Source organism: Eubalaena glacialis, chromosome 13 (genome assembly GCF_028564815.1).
Source record: "Eubalaena glacialis isolate mEubGla1 chromosome 13, mEubGla1.1.hap2.+ XY, whole genome shotgun sequence".
Taxonomy (NCBI): Eukaryota; Metazoa; Chordata; class Mammalia; order Artiodactyla; family Balaenidae; genus Eubalaena; species Eubalaena glacialis.
The window spans coordinates 90,733,672-90,759,652 of NC_083728.1; the positions used below are offsets into that span (position 1 = coordinate 90,733,672).

The 25,981-nt window shown below is 37.8% G+C and overlaps 1 protein-coding gene across 5 annotated transcripts in view; it reads left to right on the forward strand.

The window, feature by feature from the left end:
* RNF216 (ring finger protein 216) overlaps nt 1-25,981 on the forward strand; it is a 169,325-nt gene that overhangs the window by 27,030 nt on the left and 116,314 nt on the right. For 4 of the 5 annotated variants that reach the window (XM_061208521.1, XM_061208523.1, XM_061208525.1 and 1 more), the window contains exons 3-7: nt 5,171-5,304; nt 14,766-15,623; nt 16,585-16,661; nt 23,625-23,727; nt 25,359-25,523. In XM_061208521.1, the coding sequence (XP_061064504.1) occupies nt 5,171-5,304; nt 14,766-15,623; nt 16,585-16,661; nt 23,625-23,727; nt 25,359-25,523 (1,337 nt within the window). The remainder of the gene's footprint in view (nt 1-5,170; nt 5,305-14,765; nt 15,624-16,584; nt 16,662-23,624; nt 23,728-25,358; nt 25,524-25,981) is intronic. The other variant, XM_061208522.1, reaches the window with a different exon arrangement.

Below are 25,981 nucleotides of genomic sequence, written 5' to 3' on the forward strand. Positions count from 1 at the left end.
GCTTTTGACAAAATTCAACACCCATTTATGATAAAAACTCTCCAGAAAGTAAGCATAGAGGGAACTTACCTCAACATAATAAAGATCATATATGACAATCCCACAGCCAACATTGTTCTCAATGGTGAAAAACTGAAACCATTTCCACTAAGATCAGGAACAAAACAAGGTTGCCCACTCTCACCACTGTTATTCAACATAGTTTTGGAAGTTTTAGCCACAGCAATCAGAGAAGAAAAAGAAATAAAAGCAATACAAATCGGAAAAGAAGAAGTAAAGCTGTCACTGTTTGCAGATGACATGATACTATACATAGAGAATCCTAAAGATGCTACCAGAAAACTACGAGAGCTAATCAATGAATTTGGTAAAGTAGCAGGATACAAAATTAATGCACAGAAATCTCTTGCATTCCTATACACTAATGATGAAAAATCTGAAAGAGAAATTAAGGAAACACTCCCATTTACCATTGCAACCAAAAGAATAAAATACCTAGGAATAAACCTACCTAAGGAGACAAAAGACCTGTATGCAGAAAACTATAAGACACTGATGAAAGAAATTAAAGATGTTACAAACAGATGGAGAGATATACCATGTTCTTGGATTGGAAGAAACAACATTGTGAAAATGACTATACTACCCAAAGCAATATACAGATTCAGTGCAATCTCTATCAAACTACCGGTGGCATTTTTCACAGAACTAGAACAAAAAAATCTTAAAATTTGTATGGATACACAAAAGACCCCGAATAGCCAAAGCAATCTTGAGAAAGAAAAACAGAGCTGGAGGAATCAGGCTCCCTGACTTCAGACTATACTATAAAGCTGCAGTAATCAAGACAGTATGGTACTGGCACAAAAACAGAAATACAGATCAATGGAACAGGATAGAAAGCCCAGAGATAAACCCACACACATATGGTCACCTTATTTTTGATAAAGGAGGCAAGAATATACAGTGGAACAAAGCCTCTTCAATAAGTGGTGCTGGGAAAACTGGACAGCTACATGTAAAAGAATGATATTAGAACACTCCCTAACACCATACACAAAAATAAACTCAAAATGGATTCGAGACCTAAATGTAAGACTGGACACTATAAAACTCTTAGAGGAAAACATAGGAAGAACACTCTTTGACATAAACCACAGCAAGATCTTTTTTGACCCACCTCCTAGAGTAATGAAAATAAAAACAAAAATAAACAAATGGGACCTAATGAAACTTAAAAGCTTTTGCACAGCAAAGGAAACCATAAACAAGACGAAAAGACAACCCTCAGAATGGGAGAAAATATTTGCAAATGAAGCAACTAACAGAGGGTTAATCTCCAAAATTTACAAGCGGCTTGTGCAGCTCAATATCAAAAAAACAAACAACCCAATCCAAAAATAGGCAGAAGACCTAAGTAGACATTTCTCCAAAGAAGATATACAGATAGCCAACAAACACATGAAAGAATGCTCAACATCACTAATCATCAGAGAAATGCAAATCAAAACTACAATGAGGTGTTACTTCACACCAGTCAGAATGGCCATCCTCAAAAAATCCACAAACAATAAATGCTGGAGAGGGTGTGGAGAAAAGGGAACCCTCTTGCACTGTTGGTGGGAATGTAAAATGATACAGCCACTATGGAGAACAGTATGGAGGTTCCTTAAAAAACTAAAAAGAGAACTACCATACGACCCAGCAATCCCACTACTGGGCATATACCCTGAGAAAACCATAATTCAAAAAGAGTCATGTACCACAATATTCATTGCAGCTCTATTTACAATAGCCAGGACATGGAAGCAACTTAAGGGTCCATTGACAGATGAATGGATAAAGAAGATGTGGCACATATATACAATGGAGTATTACTCAGCCATAAAAAGAAATGAAATTGAGTAATTTGTAGTGAGGTGGATGGACCTAGAGTCTGTCGTACAGAGTGAAGTAAGTCAGAAAGAGAAAAACAAATACCGTATGCTAACACATATATATGCAATCTAAAAAAAAAAATGGTTATGAAGAACCTAGGGGCAGGACAGGAATAAAGATGCAGATGTAGAGAATGGACTTGAGGACATGGGGAGGGGGAAGGGTAAGCTGGGACGAAGTGAGAGAGTGGCATGGACTAATATATACTACCAAATGTAAAATAGATAGCTAGTGGGAAGCAGCCGCATAGCACAGGGAGATCAGCTTGGTGCTTTGTGACCACCTAGAAGGGTGGGATGGGGAGGGTGGGAGGGAGGAGAGATGGGGATATATGTATATGTATAGCTGATTCACTTTGTTATAGGGCAGAAACTAACATACCATTGTAAAGCAATTATACTCCAATAAAGATGTTTTAAATAAATAAATAAGCAAACAAACATATATTGAATGTTGCACCCAATGTGTTTACCAAAATTGACATTTTGAGCCACAAAACAAGTTTCAAGGTCATGCACTGCTAGTGGGAGTGTAAATCGGCACAGACAATTTGGAAAGTTGGTTGGCATTGTCCACTAAAATTGAACATACGTTTTCCCTGTGGCTCAGCACTTCTCTTAGAATGTACCCAACTGAAATGAGTCTATCAAGATACATATACAAGAATGTTCATAACAGCATTATCCAAAACAGGCAAGACTGGAACCAACCCAAATGTCTGTCAACAGAAGAATAAGTAACTTACGATATATTCATATAGTAAATTACATACAGCAAAGAAAACTACATACTGTGACATGCAACAACATGGATATATCTCAGACATGTTATTTGCAAGGAAGCCAGAATCGAAAGAATGTATTTTCAGGAACTAATGTGAGTAGTTTAGGCTACTAACGTGCAAGAAATGTATTTACGAACCTTTGTGATGGTCATACGGGTATGGGCCTTTTGTGTTAATTCATAGCCTTTGCTCTGTTATACTTTAAAATTTTAAAGTATATTTTTAAAAGCTAATGTGGGGGCTTCCCTGGTGGCGCAGTGGTTGAGAATCCGCCTGCCAATGCAGGAGACACGGGTTTGATCCCTGGTCTGGGAAGATCCCACATGCTGCAGAGCAACTAAGCCCCATGCGCTACAACTACTGAGCCTGAGTGCTGCAACTACTGAAGCCTGCGTGCCTAGAGCCCATGCTCTGCAACAAGAGAAGCCACTGCAATAAGAAGCCCGTGCACCGCAACGAAGAGTAGCCCCCACTCGCCGCAACTAGAGAAAAGCCCGTGCACAGCAACAAAGACCCAACACAGCCAAAAATAAATAAATAAAATAAATAAATAAAAAAAAAAAAAAAAAAAAAAAGCTAATGTGTTTACATGTGGTATATTGGGGAGTATCTTGTCAACCATTGGGCTTCACTGTAAGGTGATAGGTTTAAAACCAGCTTTTTCGCTGGGTGCCCCACGGTTGTTGTCTGTGTCTTTTTCTTGGGCCAGTTCTTCCAGAGAGGAATCTACAGTGTCTTGAATGTGGAATCTAAGACTGTTTGCCAGCATTCAGGGAGCCAAGCGGCAGAAGGCAGCCAGGGTCTTACTCATTATGGCTGTTCCAGTGACACCCCTTTCCTCTCTTGGCCTGGTGTCTAGTGACTCTCTGCCTCAGTGGCTCTTCAGAATGGACCTCCACAGTGTGGGTCTTCTGGAATGGCTGAGTGAGAAGCTTGGCAAATCTTCTCCCCAAAATCAACGGTAAAATTAGACAGAATTGTCTAAAATAACCATTTAAAGACTGGAAATGACCAAAGGCATACAGGAATTGAGAACAGTTATTCAGGGAAATCTACGATTCTGCAACATGAATTAGGCCACCTCTGATTGGCCGCCCCCGCTGCAGGCTGTGGGTTTGAGCCTTATCCACTCTTCTAGAGCTCTTGCCATGTGTAAATCTGCTGTTTTCCAGAATTTTATTTAAATCTCTTGCTGGCTATTATCTCCTTTTCTCTTCTTTGTGTACTTAAGAGGTTATACTTTTTAAAAGTTCCTTTACTATCATTTTAGTAGGGTTTCAGCAGGTGATGGTGATAATCACTTGGATTTATTATGCAAGTTTAAGAGAAATCCTCTATAATATACTTCTGCAGGCCCTCAGTTCAGTTGGTTGTTTCTGTGTAGGTAGCATTGGACTTAAAATCAGGCAACTTCACTGTGTGTCAAGTACTATAATAAACAAGCATTTTAGATAATACAGCTATTTGAAGTAGGCAGTGTTGTTAGCCTTTCTTTAATGTTGAGGAAATGGATGCCTAAAGAAGTAAATAATCATCGTATAGCTAGTATGTGGTAGAGCTGAGACTGGAATCCAGGCAGTCTGACCTTAGATCCTGTGGATGTACCTGTTTTAAACTACTATCTTGGCATTACCACAGCCCTGTTACAGGAATGAAATGAGATAATTGGTTTTATATTGCTTTTCAAATTGTTAGGTAACATAAAAATACATGAGGCATTAACCTTGAGAAAAATATTAGAGCTTTAATGGAGGAATTATTAATTTGTGTTATCCAGTAATTCATATCAAACGTGCTTTGTCTTCAAATGAATAAAAGGACTTGGAGACCTTTAACAGAATTATTACATCTATCAATAGATGGTTAGTTTAACTCTAGTTATATTTAAAAGGAAACAGGAAAGTTAAAGTGCTTACTGTCATAGATGATAAATGGGTGTTTGACTAAAACACTGAAATATGTTTGCATAAGTGATACTTAAGGTTTGTGTCTAAGGTGAGCAAATTTTAATATTTTAAATATTAAGTGAAAATTTTACTGTTTCTGAGTGACAGTTTTTTCAGACCTATCAGTTTGAATAAAGCAGTGTTTTATATTCCTTTGGAAGAATAGAGGTGAGATGGGAGGCCATGATTTCACTTTTAAGAAATGAGCAGTCAAGATTTTATCAACAGATTCCTCCAGTCTAGTATAAGAAAAAGTTGATAATCTTGAGCATAATAATTGTCAGGTTTTCTCTGGTGATTCCCAAAATGAATTATTGGCAAAGATCAGCACGGAAAAATGGCTCATTTTAATGCTTGGGTGCATGTGCTGCTTGAGGAGATGTTAACACTCCAATACCTGTAAACTTGGCTTTAGGCTTGACCCTTTTCATGCCAAAGTTGAATTAAAGGACAATGTGATTATGCCCACCTCCTCCTAACAGTGTTCTCTGCCTACTTTTAGACTGGATCAATCTCAGAGATGGACCCATCACCATATCTGACTCCTCTGATGAGGAAGGGGTTCCAATGCTGGTCACCCCAGCTCCTCAGCAGCATGATGAAGAGGACCTGGATGATGATGTCATCCTGGCGGAAGTGAGTTTTCTAAAACTTACCGTGATGAGGCATATTGCAAGTTAATAATCTGATTCTTCAGCCACTCAGTAGTGGGTAGGGGCCTTGTAGAACAGCTGAGAGCACCTCTTGTGCTACACTTGTAGCACTGTTTGTTTGCACTTGTTCTACATTTCTGAGAACAGCCTCTTTTATACCCTGCCTGATGTCCCCTTAGCTTAGAAGTCAGAAACCATATGTTTTGGTCTATTTCTGAACTTAACTTCTGCACTATTGCTTTGACTCTTTATGTACTAGTCCACAGTGTTGTAATTACTATGTCCTTATAATGTATCTTAATATCAGGTAGTGCCCATCTCCCCTTATTACTCTACATTTTTCAGACTCATCCAGGATATTTTGTGCTTATATTTTAATGCAAATTTTAAGATCAGCTTTTCTAATTCCAAAAGATAGGTAGATAGTTTGTTTAATTTAAAACATATTTTATTGTTATAGAACAATTTTTATAATATTGACCCTTTCTAACTAAGAACAAGTTTTGTCTTTCAGTCTAACCTTCTTTTATATTCCTCAGCCAGAGCATTTTGAATTTTTCTTACTATAGATCTTAAACATTTTTAAGGTTGTTCCTGGTTATTTTATCTTTTCTCTTGCTTTTGTAAATGGCATCTTTTCTTCTGTGTACCTTTTTAACCTTTGTTTTTTTTAATTTAAAAGTCTGTTGGTTTTTATATTAATTTCATAATCAGTCAGCTTGTTTTTATTGTCTGTAGTCATTTCTCAGTTGACCCAAGGAATGGTATCTGGTCCATCTGTAAATAGTGATACTTACAGTTTCTTCCTTTCCAGTTTTTATACTTGTCTAATTATATTGTGATAAGTCCTCAAAATTTTTAAGTAATAGCGGTAATAGAAATAAGAAAAATAGCCACTGACATAAATGGGAATACTTTTAATATTTTTTCTTAAGTGTGATGGTGACTTTTTGCTTGAGATACCGTTTTTAAATTATGTTAAGGAAGTAGCTATCTACTTTATTTCAAGTTTTTATTAATGAGTAAATGTAGAATTCTATCAAATTCAATCTCAGCATCTGTGGAGATTATTATGTGATTTTTTAAAAATCTGTTAATGTGGTAAATTATTTTGTCTCTGGACAGACTTTGCTTGGTAATGGTATTACAATATGATGGTAATGTGCTTTTAGATTCTATTTGCTAAGATTTTATTTAGGGTTTTCTCCATAGATCTGAGTGAGATTGGCCCATAGGGGTGTGTGTGTGCCTGGGCTGTCCTTGACAAATTTTTTATAAACATTATTCTGACTTTATGAAGAGTCTAGAAGTTTTCTTTCTTTTTCTGTGCTCTGATAAAATATTTTAAATAATGTTGGAGTTACCTGTTCTTTAAAGATTTGGTAGAGCTTACCCTAAAGGCATCTGGGCTATTTCTTTTCATGGAGGACGGTTCTTTGAAACTGTTTCAGCTTCTTTGGTGATTGACATGTCTAGATTTCTGTTGCTTTCAGTATCTGTTTTGGTCCCTGATATTTTTCTAGAAAATCATTTGTTTCTTCAGCGTTTTTTAATGTATTTAATAGAGTTAAACAAAATAGCCTGTTCTTTCTACTTACTCTGAACCTATGGTTCCTCCATTTTCCTTTTCTATTTTAGTGTAGTTGTGTTTTTTTAGCCTTTTTTCTTGATTTGATGAGCTAACCATTATCTTCCCTCCTCCCTTCTTCTCTTCCACCCAGTCCTAAGAACTACCAACCACTTCTGACTCTATAGATTTGCCTATTCTAGACATTTTATATGAACAGAATCATATACTATTTGGTCCTTTGTGACCAGCTTCTTTCATTTATCATAACATTTTCAAGGTCATCTGTGATGTAGGATGAATCGGTACTTCACTCCTTTCTACTGCTGAATAATATTCCATTGTGTGGATATACCACATCTTGTTTAGCCTTTCATCAATTGATGGACATTTGAGTTGCTTCCACTTTTTTGTGATTATGAATAATGAATAATGCTGCTATGAACATTCATGTAGAAGTTTTTCTGTGGACGTATGTTTTCGTTTCTCTTGAGTATTGTCTTAGTCCATTTGGGCTGCTATAACAAAATACCACAGACTGGGTAGCTTACAACAGAAATTTATTGCTCACACTTCTGCAGGCTGGGAAGTTCAAGATCAAGACTCCAGCATGATCATGTAAAGGTCCTCTTCCTGGTTCATAGCTGACACTTTCTCACTGTGTCCTCACATGGTGGAAGGAGCTAGGAATCTCCTTGGAGCCTCTTCTATAAAGGCACTAATCCCATTCATGAGGGTTCTACCCTCATGACTTAGCACCTCCCAAAGACTCCCCCTACTGCTGCCATTACCTTTGGTGATTAGGATTTCAACATATGAATTTGGAGGCAGAGGGAGTATAGACCATAGCAGGTATATACCTAGGAATGGAATTGCTGGATCACAAGGTAACTCTGTATTTTACTCTCCCAGACTGTTTTCCATAGTAGTAGCACCATTTTACATTCCTACCAGCAGTGTGAGTGTTCCAACTTCTCCATATTCTCACCAATAATTGCTGTTTATCTTTTTTATTACAGCCAACTTCATGGTTGTGAAGCAGTATCTCATTATGATTTTGATTTGCATTTCCCGATGGCTAATGATGTTGGCCTCTTTTCATATGCTTATTGGCCATTTGTATATCTTTGGAGAAATGTCTATGCAGATCCTTTGCTGGTTGGTTTTGTTTTGTTTTGTTTTGTTTTAATTTTATTTTTTGTTGCATTGGGTCTTCGTTGCTGTGCACTGGCTTTCTCTACTTGCATCGTGCGGGGGCTACTCTTCGTTGCCGTGCGCGGGATTCTCATTGCAGTGGCTTCTCTTGTTGCGGAGCATGGGCTCTAGGCGTGCGGGCTTCAGTAGTTGTGGCACGTGGGCTCAGTAGTTGTGGCTCACAGGCTCTAGAACGCAGGCTCAGTAGTTGTGACACATGGGCTTAGTTATTCTGCGGCATATGGGCTTTTCCCGGACCAGAGCTCGAACCCCTGTCCCCTGCATTGGCAGGCGGATTCTTAAACACTGCGCCATCAGGGAAGTCACCCTTTGCTCATTTTTAAAGTGTGTTGTCTTCTTATTATTGAATCTTTATATATTCTGAATACTATACCTTATCAGATGTCTTGATTTGTGGATATTTTTTCTAGTTTTGTGAATTGTCTTTTTACTTTTTTGATAGTATCCTTTAAGCCCAAAAGTTTTAAACTTTGAAGTTCAGTTTATCTTTTTCCTTTGTCACTTGTTTTGGTATCATGTCTAATGCTACATATGACCTATTTTAACTTTTTTTTTTGGCCACACCGTGTGGCATGCGGGATCTTAGTTCCCCAACTAGGGATCGAACCCGCGACTCCTACAGTGGAAGTGCGAAGTCCTAACCACTAGACCACCAGGGAAGTCCCCCCATATGGTCTATTTTAAAGGCTAGTTCAGGCTTCCTCACATCATAGAGGCCTCAGCACTAATGTTTATTAGTGTTTTAAACTCCTTCTGAGGATTGTAAAGACTTTAAAACACTTTCACTCTATTTGTTCACCTCCCAACTTAAATACTGGGTTTTTTAATATATTTTAATTCTGTATACATTTTTTAAAATTTATTTTATTTATTTATTTTTGGCTGCATTGGGTCTTCGTTGCTGTGCGCTGGCTTTCTCTAGTTGTGGAGAGCGGGAGCTCCTCTTTGTTGCGGTGCGCGGGCTTCTCATTGCGGTGGCTTCTCTTGTTGCAGAGCATGGGCTCTAGAGTGCAGGCTCAGTAGTTGTGGCACACGGGCTCAGTAGTTGTGGCTCACGGGCTCTAGAGCGCAGGCTCAGCAGTTGTGGCGCACTGGCTTAGTTGCTCTGTGGCATGTGGGATCTTCCCGGACCAGGGCTCGAACCCGTGTCCCCTGCATTGGCAGGTGGATTCTTAACCACTGTGCCACCAGGGAAGCCCCTGTATACATTGTTTTAAACAATCAGTAATCACTTTACCTTCTCCAGATTCTTACCTTTTTATGTTGGTCTTCATTCCTTTCTGCATCTCTGGCCTTAAAACAGAGATTATTTTTACTCTACCTAAACAACACTCCTTAGGATTTTCTTTATAGTAAGTCTGATATTTTCATTGAGTATAGAATTCAATGTGGCAGTTATTTTCTTTTAACACGAGGAAGATACTATTCCAGTATTTTTTGCTTCCATTTTTCTTTTTCTTTGATTTATTTATTTAATTGAAATATAGTTGATTTACAATGTTGTGTTAATTACTGCTATACAGCAAAGTGATTCAGTTATACATATATATATTTTTTATATTCTTTTCCATTATGGTTTATCATAAGATATTGATATAGTTCTCTGTGCTATTCAGTGGGACCTTGTTGTTTATCCATCTGGCTTCCATTTTTCTGTTGAAAAGTCAGTCAGTCTTATTTTTTCCTTTTGAAAGCAGTGTGTGCTGCTGCTTTAAATTTTTATCTTTGTATTTGATTTCTGCAGTCTTCTATTGCTGTATCTAGGTCTCCGTTTGGATTTTTTTTTAATTATCCGGTTTAGATCTTCAGAAATGAAATCAAGCTGCTGTTCTGCTTGAATATTTGTATTTTATCTTCAGATATTGCTTCTTATCTCTCTCTTTTTCTAGAACTTTAGTTACATAGTTGGGTAAAACCTTTTCACTGTATTATATGTCTCCTATTCTCTTATCTAATTTTCAATCATTTTGTGTCTCTATGCATTATTCTGGCTACTTTCTTCTGACCTGTCTTTCCGTTCACTAATTTTTCTTTTCAACTGTGTTTATTTAAAATGCTGTGCACCGATCCATTGATTCCTGATCTCAGTTACTGTATTTTTACATTCTGGAATTTCCATTTGATAGTTTATTTTTTTTCTTTCTTTGTAACAGTTTCTAGTTCTCTGGTGAAACTTTCAATCTAGTCTTTTATTTCCTTAAACATGCTAAGCATGTTATTTTAGAATCCATGTCTGATAACTTCACTATTTGAAATCACTGTAGATTTGTTTCTGTTGTCTATTACTTCTCTTGGTTTTGGTTTTCTATTATGTTGCATGAACTTCTTATATGCCTGGTTATTTTTTGTTGAGTAGTAGTATCACTATATATGAAAATTTTGAGGTTCTAGGTGATGTTATCTTTCTTCAAAGAAGAAAGATATATTTGTTTCTCAAAGAAGGTTTGGGAGACCAGGAAACTCAGATCCAGGGATTTAAACTATTGAAACTAGGATTCAGCTTCTGGGAGGTCCAGCATATTTCCGGTTTACCCTAACTTCAGTGGTGTACCCTTCAAGGAATGACCCTAGAGCTTGAGATTTACCAGAACTCCTCCCCATGGTGAGTTCTGAATTCCGATTTTGTGCACTTAGCTCCTCAAAAAAGATACCAAAGGTTTTGTTCAATCTTCTCATTCTTCATCCAGGTCTGGGATTGGCAAATGCATCTGTAGAAGAAAAGTAGTTTATTTTGTTGGATTTCTTCCTCCTGGGTCCTGAGGCCTTCAAGTAGATGTTTTGGTTTTGCTTTGATATTTTGACCAGGGTTTCTGCTTTTACTCAGTAGAAGGGTTGATCTGAATGATCTAGCATGCCATTACTAGAATCAGAAATCCACTTTGGTGTCTTTGTCCACGTGCTTTCTGAATCACAGTGGTCTAGTAACTCTTTCCCCCCCCCCCTTTATTTATTTATTTATTTATTTATTTACTTATTAATTATTTATGGCTGTGCTGGGTCTTCGTTTCTGTGCGAGGGCTTTCTTTAGTTGCGGCAAGTGGGGGGCCACTCTTCATCGCGGTGCGCGGGCCTCTCATTATCGCGGCCTCTCTTGCTGCGGAGCACAGGCTCCAGACGCGCGGGCTCAGTAGTTGTGGCGCACGGGCCTAGTTGCTCCGCGGCATGTGGGATCTTCCCAGACCAGGGCTCGAACCCATGTCCCCTGCATTGGCAGGCAGATTCTCAACCACTGCGCCACCAGGGAAGCCCTCTAGTAACTCTTGATTGTATACAGGTATGTCTCTTTTTACTGTGCTTTGCAGATATTGCTGGGTTTTTTTTTGTTTTTTTAAACAAATTGCAGGTTTGTAGCAACCTCGCATTGAGCAAGTCTTTTGGCACCATTTTTCCAATAGCATTTTAAAAAATTAAATATGTACATTTTTTTTAACCATAATGCCATTGCACACTTAATAGACTATGGTATAGTGTAAACATAACTTTTCTATGCACTGGGAGACCAAAAACTTCATGAGACTTGCTTTATTGGGATACTCGCTTTATTGCGGTGGTCTGGAACCAAACCTGCAGTATCTCTGAGGTATGCCTGTAGTTGATTATGTAGTTGGGTTTTGCCTAGTGGTTCTATTTAAAGAGACTTTTAAATTAAATAGGTGAATTGATCTAATTTATATTTATTAATGTGACCATTATACTTTGTTTTTAGTTCTCTCATAGTGTTTAATATGCTTTATATTTTTATTGCTTTTAAAAATGATCTTTCACTATATTCCCTGCATTTTTTTTTTTTTTTTTTGGGATCTTATAGATTTTCATTTTCTACTATATAGTTTGTTTTTTTTTTCACACACACTGTATTTTATTTTTACAAGAGATAAATAGACTGACACCAAGCATTGTACATGGATGACCACAACAGAAGCAACAATGATTGCAATTACCAAACATGAAACACACTCATACTATGTCATAATATTGACATTCAGTCCAGTAATCCTCCACTGTAACAGCTCCTTTACTTTGCAGTAAAAATTGATTTGTATATTCTTTGCCTCTGAGTCCTTGTGGGATTTTTTCTTTTTTTTTAAATTCAAACAGAAAGTCACAAAAATTATACTCATCCTCATCAGTTCACTCAGTCCCACGTAATTAATTTTTTTTTTCATCTTGATCTTTTGTTAGCACTTTTATGAGCTCATCAGTTTTTCATTAGAGTTCTGAAAATGCTTATTCATTCAGTTCAGCAGTACAGTCAGGTACCAGAAACCTGTACTTGTCCGAGTCTTTTCCATGAATTTCCTGAAGATGAAACCCTTTTATAGGAACACATTTACAAAAGCATCAGAGTACACCCAGAACTGTCTGTAAATGACAAAAGACTTAAAAATGACCACGGTTAAAGATTTGATGAAAGTTCATAATAATGCAGTTGACAAGAAAATTAGTTATTTCTGAGATATACATTTTAAAGTAATAACTAGGATTATGACTTATAACATTATACCAGAACATAAAAGATTTTTAGAAATTTCATTGAGGTTTTATTTTATTTCTATTGGGGGCATGTGTCCTTGCTGATAATTTGAAAGGTTTTTATCCTTAGGTTTTTTTGTTTGTTTTTAGTTCTTCTAGTACTTGCTTTTATACTTTCAACTGCTGTCCTTACATATGTCCTTATATGTTGATTTATTAGCTTTAAGTGTATCTTTTGACCCTCAGCTTCTCCATTTCCCCTCCCAACTTTTGATGGTTACCTTATTTCTACAAAACCATGATTTAGAACATTTATATTAAATAGCTAATTATTTCATTACTTCTTTGTGTTCTTGCTTCTCTCTTTTCTCATTTCATTCACTGTGTAGTACTGATTTTATCATATGTGTTGCTCATCTACCACTTCTTTTTTCAATAGTTAGGTATCTTAATATAGTTTCTGTACTGGTTGTTTTTTATCACTACTCAACTTTGAATGCATTTGAAGTTTTCCTGGACCAGCTCTTTGCAGGCATTTATGTTGGGGAAAGGCTCAGGCACTATTCTTGGCTAGCAGGAATTCTTCCTATGACAGAGGACATTGGGGTGGTGGTGGGTGGGGGAGGTGTGCTTACATGCACGTATGCTTCTTTCTTTCTTACTGCCTGGCAGATACTGCCAGTTTCAGAGCAGCCCAGTTCAAAGTTCTCTCCCTCCTGCCTCACTGACAGCCTACCTCCAGCAGAGACGTGTGTCTTCATTCAGTCTAACCTCCTCAGAACATCCTTGCTGCCAAATGGAGTGGAGGTTCCCATTCTTCCAAGCAAGGAGTTGGTTTTGCCCGCCAGGCCACACCACCTACTTTGGAAAACTCAGCCTTTCTGAAGCTTTCTCTGCCTTTCCTAAAATCTGGTTAGACTTCCCTCACTACATTTATCAGCTCCTTCTCATATATATTGTGATTTGGGATCACAGATGTCTGCTGGTTTTATCAAAGATTTTCAGTTCTGTGTCTCATTCTCCTCTCTGGATTGGGGTGATTTCAGAGAAGAGAAGGATCAGAGACATCTTTATTCTGCTACCTTAAAATTGGGCATTCCACTTTTTAAATTTATAAATAACATATGATTGTGTTCTCTATAGAAATTGAAACAATACAGATAAAACTGAAGTCTGTCTTCACCAGCCCCTTCTGCCCCAGAGGTTTCCCAGAGGAACTGTTGTCACTAGTTTGGCATGTGTCCTTCCAGATCTTTTTCTTTGAATTCATATGTATTCGCGTGTGCGTGTGTGTGTGTGTGTATGCTTTTAGAAATGGTATGTCTATGTCTGTGTTTTGATTTTTTTAAAGAATAGAATCAGTCTGTGTATGTATTGTTTTGTAACTTTTCTTCACATAATAACGTTTATTGGTGAGGTTTCCATTTCATTACATATAGAGCTACCTCTTGGAGGGGTGGAGAGTTGGAGAGTATTTTGTAGAGCAGATAAATAATAGTTTACTTAACTATTCACTTAGGAACAAACTTCAGAGTGTCTCCAGTGTTTTTCTTTTTATGTTGCAAGCAGTGTGGCAGTGAATATGCCTCCTTTGGATACGTAAGGGTTTATAGAATAGATATTGAAAAATGATATTGACAAATCATAAGGATATACATTTTTAAAAAAATAAGTAATACCAAATTGCTTTCCTAAATTCACAAGCAACGAATGATAGTATGAGTTTTCCCACATCTGTACCAATGCTAACTAAAAAGTTATCTAACTCAAAATTGTTTGCCAGTCTTGGGGGGGGGTACCTTGTTTTAATTTGCATTTTGCTGAATTACTAATGAGATTTAGCTGCTTTTCGTGTGTCTGTTGAACATTTCTCATTCCTCTACTGTGTTGTCATTCTTTCATTATTTTCTCTACTATGCAGTTATTTTTGTTTTACTGGTCTCATGTGAAATTATAATTCAAACTATAAGTCATGCTTCGATCAATGAATGGCTGCTCTGATTCTTACAGTTACTATAGTGTGACCAAATTTCAGTGTTAAGATAAATGTGAAGAATAGGTCTCATGGGGGAGGGTGTTTTTGTTTTTGTTTCTTTCCTGTCGTACCTCAGAAGCTCAATATAAGTACATAGGGAGGTATAGACACAGGAAAAAAATTGAATTATTATTAAAATTTCATTTTTTCTTAGACAAATAAACCTCAGACATCACGACCCAATCTCATCAAACCAGCTGCCCAGTGGCAAGATCTCAAAAGATGGGGAGAAGAAAGGCCTAAAAAGTCTAGAGCAGCCTTTGAATCAGATAAGAACGGCTTTTTTTCTGTGTGTAACAGCTCGTTGTTTGGTTCTGGGGCACAGGATAATTCTGAGGATAACTACGGTGAATTTCTAGATCTTGGGCCTCCTGGAGTTTCTGAATTCATTAAGCCAAGTGGACAAACAGAAAGAGAACCCAAGCCTGGACCAAGTCATAACCAAGTAACAAATGACATTGTCAACCACAGAGCAGAGCAGAAAATCATTATCCTGAAAGAAGGTAGCCTTCTTTTTCCAGAAAGTGATCCTTTGGACACTCAGAACCAGTCATCTGAAGACTCAGAGACAGAGCTTTTATCAAACCTCGGAGAATCAACTGATATCCTAGATGACCAGGCCATCGAAGAAGACTGCTGGTTAGACCATCCTTACTTCCAGTCTCTGAACCAACAGCCCCGTAAGATAACAAACCAGGTTGTGCCTCAGGAGCGGCAGCCTGAAGTAGAACTGGGCCCACTGTTGTATCAGCATGAACCCTCAGGGTCAGCTTTTCCAAGACCGGCTTTTCCAAGACCAGAACCCCAGCAGGATGGGATTCCAGGCCCTTCTTCTCCTCAGCCTGCCCATCCTCTGGGAGAGCTTGAAGACCAACAGTTAGCAATAGATGATGAAGAGCCAGGTCCAGCCTTTCCACTGCAAGGATCTCAGGAGCCCAATTTGGAAAACCTTTGGGGGCAAGAAGCTCCTGACGTAGACCAAGAACTCATTGCACTATTAGTGAAAGAAACAGTAAGTTTTATTTTGATATGTAAATAATTATACACACTAAGTATACTGAATTTCCTTTTATTGCAAAAGTATTACTTGTGTGTGTGGACTTCATTTTCTGAATTTCCTAGATTTGTAGACTAGAAGGAGAGAAACTGAAGATTTGAAAATTGAATCAGGATTCCTGAATGTATGCTTAAACCCTCAGCAAGCCCTCTGGGATTCTAGCTGCAGATCATGGTTGCCCTTACGCTGTCATATGAGCAGTCCCCGCAGTTTTTAAAAAGGAATTGAGTTAACTCCAACTTCAAACCCTTAAAGCAGGTTTATAAGATTACCTAGAGCTACACTGTCCAATACAGTAGCTTCATTTGGCTGTTTAAATTTAAATGTCTTACAATTAAATAAAATTTAAATTTCATTTCTGGTGGCACCAGTCATATTTTAAGTGCTCAGTAGCCACATGGGGCTGAACAGCTACCGTGTTGGAAAGCACAGAATAGAACATTTCCATCTTTGTACCAAATTCTGTTAGATAGCACTGACCTAGAAAGTCATGCAGGGCTCTGTGGGCTGCTGTTTGCCTTGGAACAGTCTTTTAACCCTTCTTCCCCCAGGTTTTTTCATCTGGTCTACTAGATTGTGTGCTTCTTGAGGGTATACATTAGAAAGTGTTTTATTCGTCTTTAGACTTCCTTTGCTTGGGCGGAGATGTTCAATATTTATTGAAAGACTATAGAATAGATATGCAGAATGGGGGCAGAGGACCAGGTGATCTCTACGTACCTTTCTAAATTCCATATTCTATGTAGACAGATAAATCTGGGCACCTTGTGTGAAGGTTTAAGCCAGACACAAAACTGCTTTACAGTCCTTTTCTAGTCTTTAGTCATTTTATGTACTTTTTGCCATCTGGTTTTTATTGCAATTTGAAACCATTCCAGGGAATGAAATATAAATAATGTTTTTTATTCCCTTCTAGGAAGTAAGATTTCCAGATGTAGCACATGGGTATATTGAGGAAATAATTCATTTGAAAAATTACTATGATTTGAATGTGTAAGTATACCACCATGCTTTTTTTCTTTCTTTTTTTTTTATTGTGGTAAAATATACATAAAACATTTTAACCATTTGTAAGTGTACAGTTCAGTGGCATTAAGTATATTTACATTTTTGCACAACCATCACCACCATCCATCTCCAGAACTTTTTCATCTTCTCGAACTGAACCTGTCCCCACTCCCTCTCCCGAGCGCGTGCCAACCACTGGTTTACTTTCTGTCTCTATGAATTTGGCTCCTCTAGAGACCTCATGTAAGTGGAATCACACAATATTTGTCCTTTTGTGGCTGGCTGGCTTCAGTTAGCATTATGTCTTTTTGAATCATCCTATTAGAAGAGTTGTAATTTTAGTCGTGTACAGACTGTTTTCTGGATCTTGTGTAGAATCATGCATGGTTACAGAATTAAAATGTTTAGTTAATTCTTAGCATTGATACTACCCATGTTTTGGTCAGGATGTTAAAGACATATTCTTCCCTATATTTGTAACAAAGTATTCTGTAGCCCCTCTGCCTATTTGGAGAAAGGTATGGAAGTGTTTTCTTTAGTTTTCATTATAAAGATGATCAATATGTTTTTTAAAAAATAAAAGTGTCCCAAAGAATACAAAATGAAAAATAGTCTCTTTCCTCTTATACTCTTTCACCTCCTTCTAGTATGCAGAGGTGGAACAGTTGTAAATTTGTAAAGAGCAATAGGTATTGAACTTGATCAAATTTTTGGCTAATTAATACAGATTATTGTAATTAAAGGTGGATACTAAACCTGTGTCCTCAAAGATTATATTCTGTACTGTAGAACTCAGCAAGGGTGCGAGTGGGAGCTGGCTGCCTTGACCAAGAGGGAAGGGCCCTCTTTCTGAGGTTAGCAGCCCAGAGGAGGTACATTTTTCTAATTCATACGAAGGCACTGTTGGTGCCATTGGCAGCCCTATCTCTCCCCCTCCGTCCAGAGGCAGGCACTGTTACCAGTTTTTTAAACCAAGATGGAATCAAGGTTTCAAATGTATTTGTTTATCTTTTTAGCTTTTTAATTTAGAACAGTCCCCCACTTACTTTTTTTTTTAATGTTACTGATTTTTTTCCCCCTGTAATTTTTGAACATAAAAAGTTGAAAGACTATAAAGTGAACACCCTGTATCCACCACCTAGATTATTATCTGACATTCTGCTGTAAGGAAGATTTTGCCTTTTTTTCTTGTGTTTTTTTTTTTTAATTTATTAATTTATTAATTAATTTATTTATTTTTGGCTGAGTTGGGTCTTCGTTGCTGCGCGCGGGCTTTCTCTGGTTGATGTGAGCAAGGGCTACTCTTCGTTGCGGTGCGCGGGCTTCTCATTGCGGTGGCTTCTCTTACTACAGAGCACAAGCTCTAGGTGTGCGGGCTTCAGTAGTTGAGGCTCGTGGGCTCTAGAGAGCAGCCTCGGTAGTCGTGGCGCACGGGTTTAGTTGCTCCGCAGCATGTGGGATCTTCCCGGACCAGGGCTCAAACCCGTGTCCCCTGCATTGGCAGGCGGATTCTTAACCATTGAGCCACCAGGGAAGCCCTGTGCTCTTTTTTAAATCTCTGTAGACATAAAGGTTTTGTGTAAGTGGTGCTTTATAATCAGTTATAATTTTTTTCTTTTTGAAACTGAATTATCCTAAATTTGACCAGTAGGAGCCTCTTAAGATGCACCTGTGTCTTTTTAGCATGACTCCATTAGTCTTTGAGCACATCCTGGCTTTCTAATAGGCCAAGTTACCCCAGACTTACCTTCAACTTCTCTGCCCAAAACCTGGAATCTGTCATTTCCCCCAAGAAACCCAGGTTTCTTAGAATGAGGATTTTTTTTGTTATTTATAAACTAACATCTTGGGGCTAAACTTGCTCATCATACCTACTAACCTGTCATTACTTATAGGACCTTTTCAAGGGACAAACCAAGAAAATAAGTTTTTTTTAAATCATGAATTTATATTCAAAATTTCCCATTCAAATTTAACATTAAGATTTTTTTCTCCATCTTTCTGAATTTTACATTTATGTGTTGTTTTTTTCTTCCACTAAAAACTTAATTTCTAATAACATTAATATATTTATTTTCTTTATCCTAAAATATACATCAAATAATGTTAACATTATAGTACCGATGTTACTGGTACTAATACCTCTACTGAGTGAAGTAAACAATGTTTTGTAGTTATTTTTGCACTTATGTATATTTCACTAAGGCAATACAGTTAGAATATAGACTGTACTGGGCTGTAGATTGATGATGTTGGTCAGGTCTGGAAATTTTGTAGCCACAAACTCATTAAATAATTCTTTTGCCCTGTTCTCTTTTTCCCCTCTTCTGTAACACTTTTCTTCTAACCCCTGTCCATGATGGCTCTTAACACCATCTCTTTGTTTCTGAGATGCATGCCACATGATTTTTCAGATCTAACCTCCAGCTCACCAATTGTCTTTTAAGTGGGGTATAATCTGCTAGTAAGTCCATCCGTTATGTTTTTAATTTCAGTTTCTATATGTTTTTCATTTCTAGTATTTTTATTCTTTAATTCTTCAGGCCATTCTTCTAGTGTTTTATTTTTTGTTTGTATTTTTAATCATTTTAGGTCTTTAAACACAATAAACATAACTTCTTTGTGTTCTGGGTGTGATCATTCTGACACATGACGTTCTTGTGAATCTCATTCTGTTGTTTCTCCTGGCCTCATTTTGTAGATTTTGACTGTGAGCGCATTACTTGAGGTCTTGATAGAAACGGTTCCTTCAGGGAGGATTTGCTTTAACTTCTGTCATGTGCCTCAGGGCAATGTCAGTCTAATACTACTTTAGGTTGTTGTCTGGAAGTTTTATCTTACCTGGGTAGTAAGACGTTAGTCCTGGATGAGGACTGGGTAATCTTCACAAATTCTTAGGGGGAGTTTTGTTTTCCCATCCATCCACTCAGCATCCAGTGTTAAGGCATGCTTGTCCATGTGGTCTCTGAGCTTTGTCTCTTATCCTGTATGCCCTGTATGCACGGGCTCTAGGTGCACACGGGCTCTAGAGCGCAGGCTCAGTAGTTGTGGCGCACGGGCTTAGTTGCTCTGCAGCATGTGGGATCTTCCCAGACCGGGTCTCAAACTCGTGTCCCTGCATTGGCAGGCGGCTTCTTAACCACTGCGCCACCAGGGAGGTCCAAACTGATTTTTTTTTAACGTACCTTTTTAGTTCTTGGAATGAAAACATAATTTTTTTTGGAGGGTAAATACAATTTTGGATATCTTTTTTATGAAATAATGTTAAGTAAAAAAATATTTTCCATTTTTTATGGTGTTATTAGTTATTACTTTTAATAAAAATTATTCTATTGAATTTTCCTCTTTGTTAAATATTTTTCCTGTTCATAGTTTCACTAGTGTTCCGATAAACATTATTCTGCGTTATACCATGTAGTACTTTTCCCTTTTTTTGTTACACACTGTATGCTGAAACCCTAAAAGTTAAGATTTGGGATCAGGGATTATAAACAGATTCATGATCCTTGAAACATATTTCCAGGGAATTCCCTGGCAGTCCAGTGGTTAGGCCTCTGTGCTTTCACTGCGGAGGGCCTGGGTTCAATCCCTGGTTGGGGAACTAAGATCTCACAAGCCAAGTAGCACAGCAAAAACAAACAAACTAACAAATAGCTTTCCTGTGGAGTTGTGCCAGTTTATGTTGCTGTTAGAGATGTATATGAATTGGTTTAATCATTCCTCAACAATATTAAGTAGTGGTCTTATTTTAACTAGGCATAAAGTAATTAATATTTTAGTTGCATTTCTTTGATAATTAGCTGTGTACCATTTTTCATATATTTGTTTACTAATTGTATTTCCCTCCTATGTGAATTGTTTACTCCTTCTCTTGTCTCATTGAATTCCGTTTTTTGTTAATATTTTCCTGATTATGAAGCATAATGTTTGTTCATTTTAGAAACTATAAATGATAAAGTATATACCTAGCACATTTAGTAACAGAATACTGATTTGAATAGGAAATACCAAGTAGTATTTTGAATAACTTATAGTAAATATTAAAGTAATCCTTTAGAAATTTAGTATACTATAATGTTTCCCTCTCATTCTACGGATGAATATATTATTTTTTAAATATCTGCAAAATTAGTCTTCTATGTAGTATCGGTAAAGTGTGATCAAATTGACAGATTCTGTGACAGTTCTGTTCTCCTACCTCCTGAGTCTCATACATGTCCTTTTTTCTAGGGGCTTACTGACTGTGCTTTTCGCATCACTGAAAAGCAAATATTCATCCTTAAACATAAATTCTTGTGAATTCCAAAGGAAAGGGAATGTTCAATAACTGTATTGAATCTTTTGAAACTTACAGTATGATTTTCCTGAAACTGCTTTCCTTTCGTCCCTGGGCTGTTGAGACTCAGTTGTTAATTCTCACAACTAAGTTGAATGTTGTTAATGTAGGGCCGAAAGGAGGCCCAAAGCAGAGTTGAGCAAGCTGGTATTTTGTGGGGCTGGCTCTCAGTCACTTTGTGTGCAGTCTTTAAGTCACCTTTAGATGTAACCAGCTGGTCATTTTAGCAGGAGGGGCCTGTTCACCAGAGAACCTGCTGTGATGGGAACCTACTCTTCGACGCTTTAACTAAGACTTTTCACTCACATGTGATGCAACTTAAATTGGATCAAGGCAGCAACAACTATTAAAGAATAAAAGCTTGGAATATTAGCCTGGCCTATTTAGTGGGAGTGCTTTCTCGAAACCCTTTAGCTTATCAGGTCAGATCAAGCATGAAATAATACCAATAGGTGGGCAGATTTGAGTTCTGACAGGCATCCCCCTGCCTTTGCCCCAGGCTGTAAATATTAATTTATTTGGTTGTAGTTTATATCTGTAGAAGGGAAACTTTGTTCTTAATTATCTGTGCCACTGAATGTCATTTAATTCCAGGAAAGTTGTGTTGGTGAGGGTAGAGAAGATATTAAAATGGAAATGAATTTTGACAGTTCAAAGTGAGAGCCTCTGATATCTGCCATGTGGAATTCCACATCTTGCAGCATTTCAATATGTGAAGTTTTTAATAGTGTTGAAAATATAAAATGAATTGCTAAGAGAAGAACCTCTAAAATGCGGGGGGGGGGGTGATTCAGAAATTATACGTACTATTCTATAGCATGTACTTTAGAAAGTGCATAAAAATAGAACATTTTAAAGGATGAGATTTTAAAAACTAGAAACAGAAGTTTTACTACTTTCTTCCAGCACCCTAGCAGGTCATCTTCCATGCATCCCACTTAGGAGACCTCTGACTTCACTCATGCATGGCTATTCTATTAAAGAAGATTCTTTATATTTGACCTTTTTATCTTTCCCCAAATTCCTGGTTTTGGGGCAGTTTGTTGGCCTGTGGTAGCCACACTTATCAGAATGTTACAAACAGGTAAGATTGGAATGGAGGAGCTGTTCCACATCTGGTTTGTAGTACGTCCAGTTGTGCATGTTAAAGGGGTTGTTTGGAACTCCATGCCTTTCTCCACAAATACTGGGTTCTTAACAGTGACTAATTCTCAGGTTAGCCTTCAGAGATCTGTATAACCTGTGGTGCTCATCAGTTTGTACTGGAACAGAGTCACCATCAATGACAATGCTTTTAATGGGAAATGTGCTCAGAATTCTTGACTCGGGGTGTCTCCCCTTGCTACTACTGTAATATGGGAAAGGGGTTTTTCCCTCTCTGGGCCTCTGGCATTGTGTTCCAGAGACTGGGCGTGGTGATAGGAAGAGGAGAGCTTAACGATAAGAAGCATGGGACTCCTGGAAGTGATGATGAAGAAAAAGGTGTTGAGGTGCGCTGACCGGTCCTGGAGTAGGAGGAAGAGGGGGCTTTGCAGTCGGGCTTTGTATTCCGGCCAGTGCTGAGGGTCCTGAGGGGGATTGCAAAAGAAGCATGCCTCCCTAGTTTTTAGTCCCCAAACACTGGCCCTTGGTGAGAAGAGGAGCTGGAGGTGAGCACTTTTTCTCTGTCTTCTTCCTGCTAAACCTGTCTTAATTAGAGGCTGCGCTCCTCACACTGGACAGGAGAGACCTGGGGAGAAGGGAGTTGAGTGAGAATCATGGTGGGGCACCTTCGAGGCAGTAGAGTCATCTTCAGAATCTGCAGGAGCAAGGGAAGGACGGTAGAGGAGAGGGGAAGCCCCGGTTGCCCTGTGACTGGGAAGCTTTCTTGCTACTGAAGTGGCTCGTGCTGCATACCGCCAGGCTGTACTTGTTTCTGTGGAATCATCCCAGGAGTACAGTTCCTTGCCTTTTTTGGTTGTTATAGGGTGAAGGGCCTTGTTAGTTAACATTTGTAAATCTGGGTGGTGATACATCTCTCATGTTATCTTATTCTCTATATCCTTACTTTTGAAGGATTTCATAGTAGTGATAAAAAGACAAAGTTGTGAGTTTGGTATGAAGAGAGTCTGTTCTTAAGCAAACATGGTCTGTTCCTCCAGCCTTACAGTAAACTGAGCATCCCTCAGATTGTCATGGGGATTTATTACCGTAGGGTTAAAAAAAGTATTAATGAATTAGTAGAAAGTCTTTTATGTTCCATTTATTTATTAACTCTTAGAAAACTTTTTAATTGTGAATGTAAATACAAACTTTTCCCTATACAGTTCAACCAGTAAGAATGTCAGTGACTTCATTATATTGATACCCAACTAATAGAAAAACTTCAGAGTTTATATTTATCAGTATCTATATTACTTTTTAAATTAGCAAGTAAAAAAAAATAGAGATTCAGTGTAACTGTCTTTTGTCTATTTATTTGTTTTGTTTTTCTGATCTGCAAACATTTTAATTCCCTGATAGGTCAATTATAATGTGTGTCTAGAAACTTTATTTTCACACATTACGTTTGAATCAATGGGCAGGTGTGGGATTTGGAAGCAGTATGAAAATAACATCATTTATTTTTGCAGACTTTGTAATTTTCTTCTGGAAAATCCAGATTATCCAAAGAGAGAAGATAGAGTCCTTATCAATCCCAATAGCAGCCTGCTTGCCAGCCAAGATGAGATAAAGGCAAGTTGTGCTCTTGTTTTGCAGTGTCTACTTGGAAATGCTCTGCCCTTTTCATCGTTTTTAAGGGAATAAACTGCTCTGTCAAGACATATTTTTTTAAGACTCTTCAGGAAAAGAGGATTTCAGAATATATATTTTAGTGGGATTTCTCCATCTGAGTCACTTTGAATTCTGTATTTGACTTCTTTCATTGTAACTCTATCTTTCCTTCTCCACAAAGCATTAAACAAATCCTCCATATCTTTAATCCTACAAAGGAAGTTCCTAAGATAAACAAGAATTGGACCAGACTGTTTGTATCATTTTAGGTTTTTTTTTTAACATTTTATTATGAAATTTTCGAACATACAGTAAAGTCAAAAGACTTTTCCATTGATTTCCTATATACCCACCAGCAGGACTATTAAAAGTTAACATTTTACTATGTCCATTTTGTCACATGTCCATCCCCGTGTCCACCAACACATTCCTCTCATATTTTATTTCATTATAATGCACTTCAAAGTAAATTGCAAAAACATCAATACACTGCCCCGTAAATACTTCAGCATGCAGATTATTGCCTAAAGTTTAATGTCTGTTTACAGTTTTTCTTTTTGTATAAGATTTATATACAGTACATACACCTGTGTAACCAAATCCTATATCAAGATATAAACAGTTTGGTTTTTAAAAATCTTAATCATTGTCTTCATTTGTGATCCAGACTAGCATTTAGTGTGTTAAGCGGTTGAAGGAAAGTCTAGTTCAGAACTGCTTCACTGGGATCTGTTGTACCATCCTTCTACTTACCACAAATTCTTTTTGACTCTTTCTTTTATGTATGGGTATTACTCATTTTATTGCTCTTTACTTTATTGTGCTTTTCAGATGTTACAATTTTTTTTACAAATTGAAGGTTTGTGGCAATCCTGCCTTGAGCAAATCTGTCGGTGCCATTTTTCCAACAGCATTTGTTCACCTCGTGTCTCTATGTCACATTTTGGTAATTCTCACAGTATTTCTGACTTTATTATTATATTTGTCATGGTGATCTGTGATCAGTGACCTTTGATGTTACTGTTGCAAAAAGATTGACTTGCTGAAAGCTCAGATGATGGTTAACATTTTTTAGCAATAAATTATTAATTGCAGCATGTACTTTTTTTTTGTACATATGCTGTTGCACACTTACTAGACTACAGTATGGTGTAAACATAACTTCAACTTTTTTTGCATTGGGAAACCAAAACATTTGTGTGACTCGTTTTATTGTGATACTAACTTTATTGCAGTGGTCTGGAACCAAACCCGCAGTTTCCCTGAAGTATGCCTGAATTTGTAGCTGGAAAAAAATTCATTTTTCTAAACATTTTGTGAAAAGAAAATGGCTAAAAAATTGGGTTCAAATCCCCAGCTATACTTTTTCATAGTTCCAACTAGTAAAACTAGTCTTCAGACTCCAGGCAGCCTGTTTAACCTCTGTGAACTATCGTTTCTTCATCTCTATTCAGGGTTGGTATCCTCCTTTAGAGTAATTATGAGTACAAGTCAGATTATTCTATTCTGTAGTAAATCATTCTTCAAATGATTTCCCCCTCATAGGAAATGCACCGTCTGGCCTCTAATGTTGTGCCTCTCTCTCGTTCCAGTTGCCTAAAATAGACTTTTTTGACTATTCTAAATTGGCTCCTCTTGACCAGCGCTGCTTCATCCAAGCTGCTGACCTCCTGATGGCCGACTTCAAAATGCTCAGCAGTCAGGACATCAAGTGGGCCCTGCATGAGCTCAGAGGACACTATGCAATCACCCGAAAGGTGCTCTACTTAGTCTTCCTGGTGGGGTCACACCTCTTGACTACTCCTTCCCGTGATAACAGAATGAAGAGTTCAGCTTGTGGAAATTGGGATGGTTTATGATGGTAAAGAGCTAAGGAGTTTGTCAGGGTGAAGATAAATAGACAAAGGTATTTGCTGATCAGGAAGAACTGAATGAAAAGAAATACATGTTAGAAGCAGGGAAGTTCTGGTTTGACCATAAAGACATGGAGGGTAATGAATTTTCTCATGGAATGCGGATGACTAGAGTGTAAAAGATGCATTTCAGTGCTACTCCTCCCTCATTTGCTTTCTGACTTGGAGCTGGCCACCACAATCCTCCCCCAGATGGCTCAGTTAGCAGTTACATGTAGAGTCTGTAAAAGGCCCAGGAACCCAGCTCTGCCCAGGGAGTGGTGGTTTGCCTCAGAAGAGAGTGGGCAGCTACTGAAAGCTCT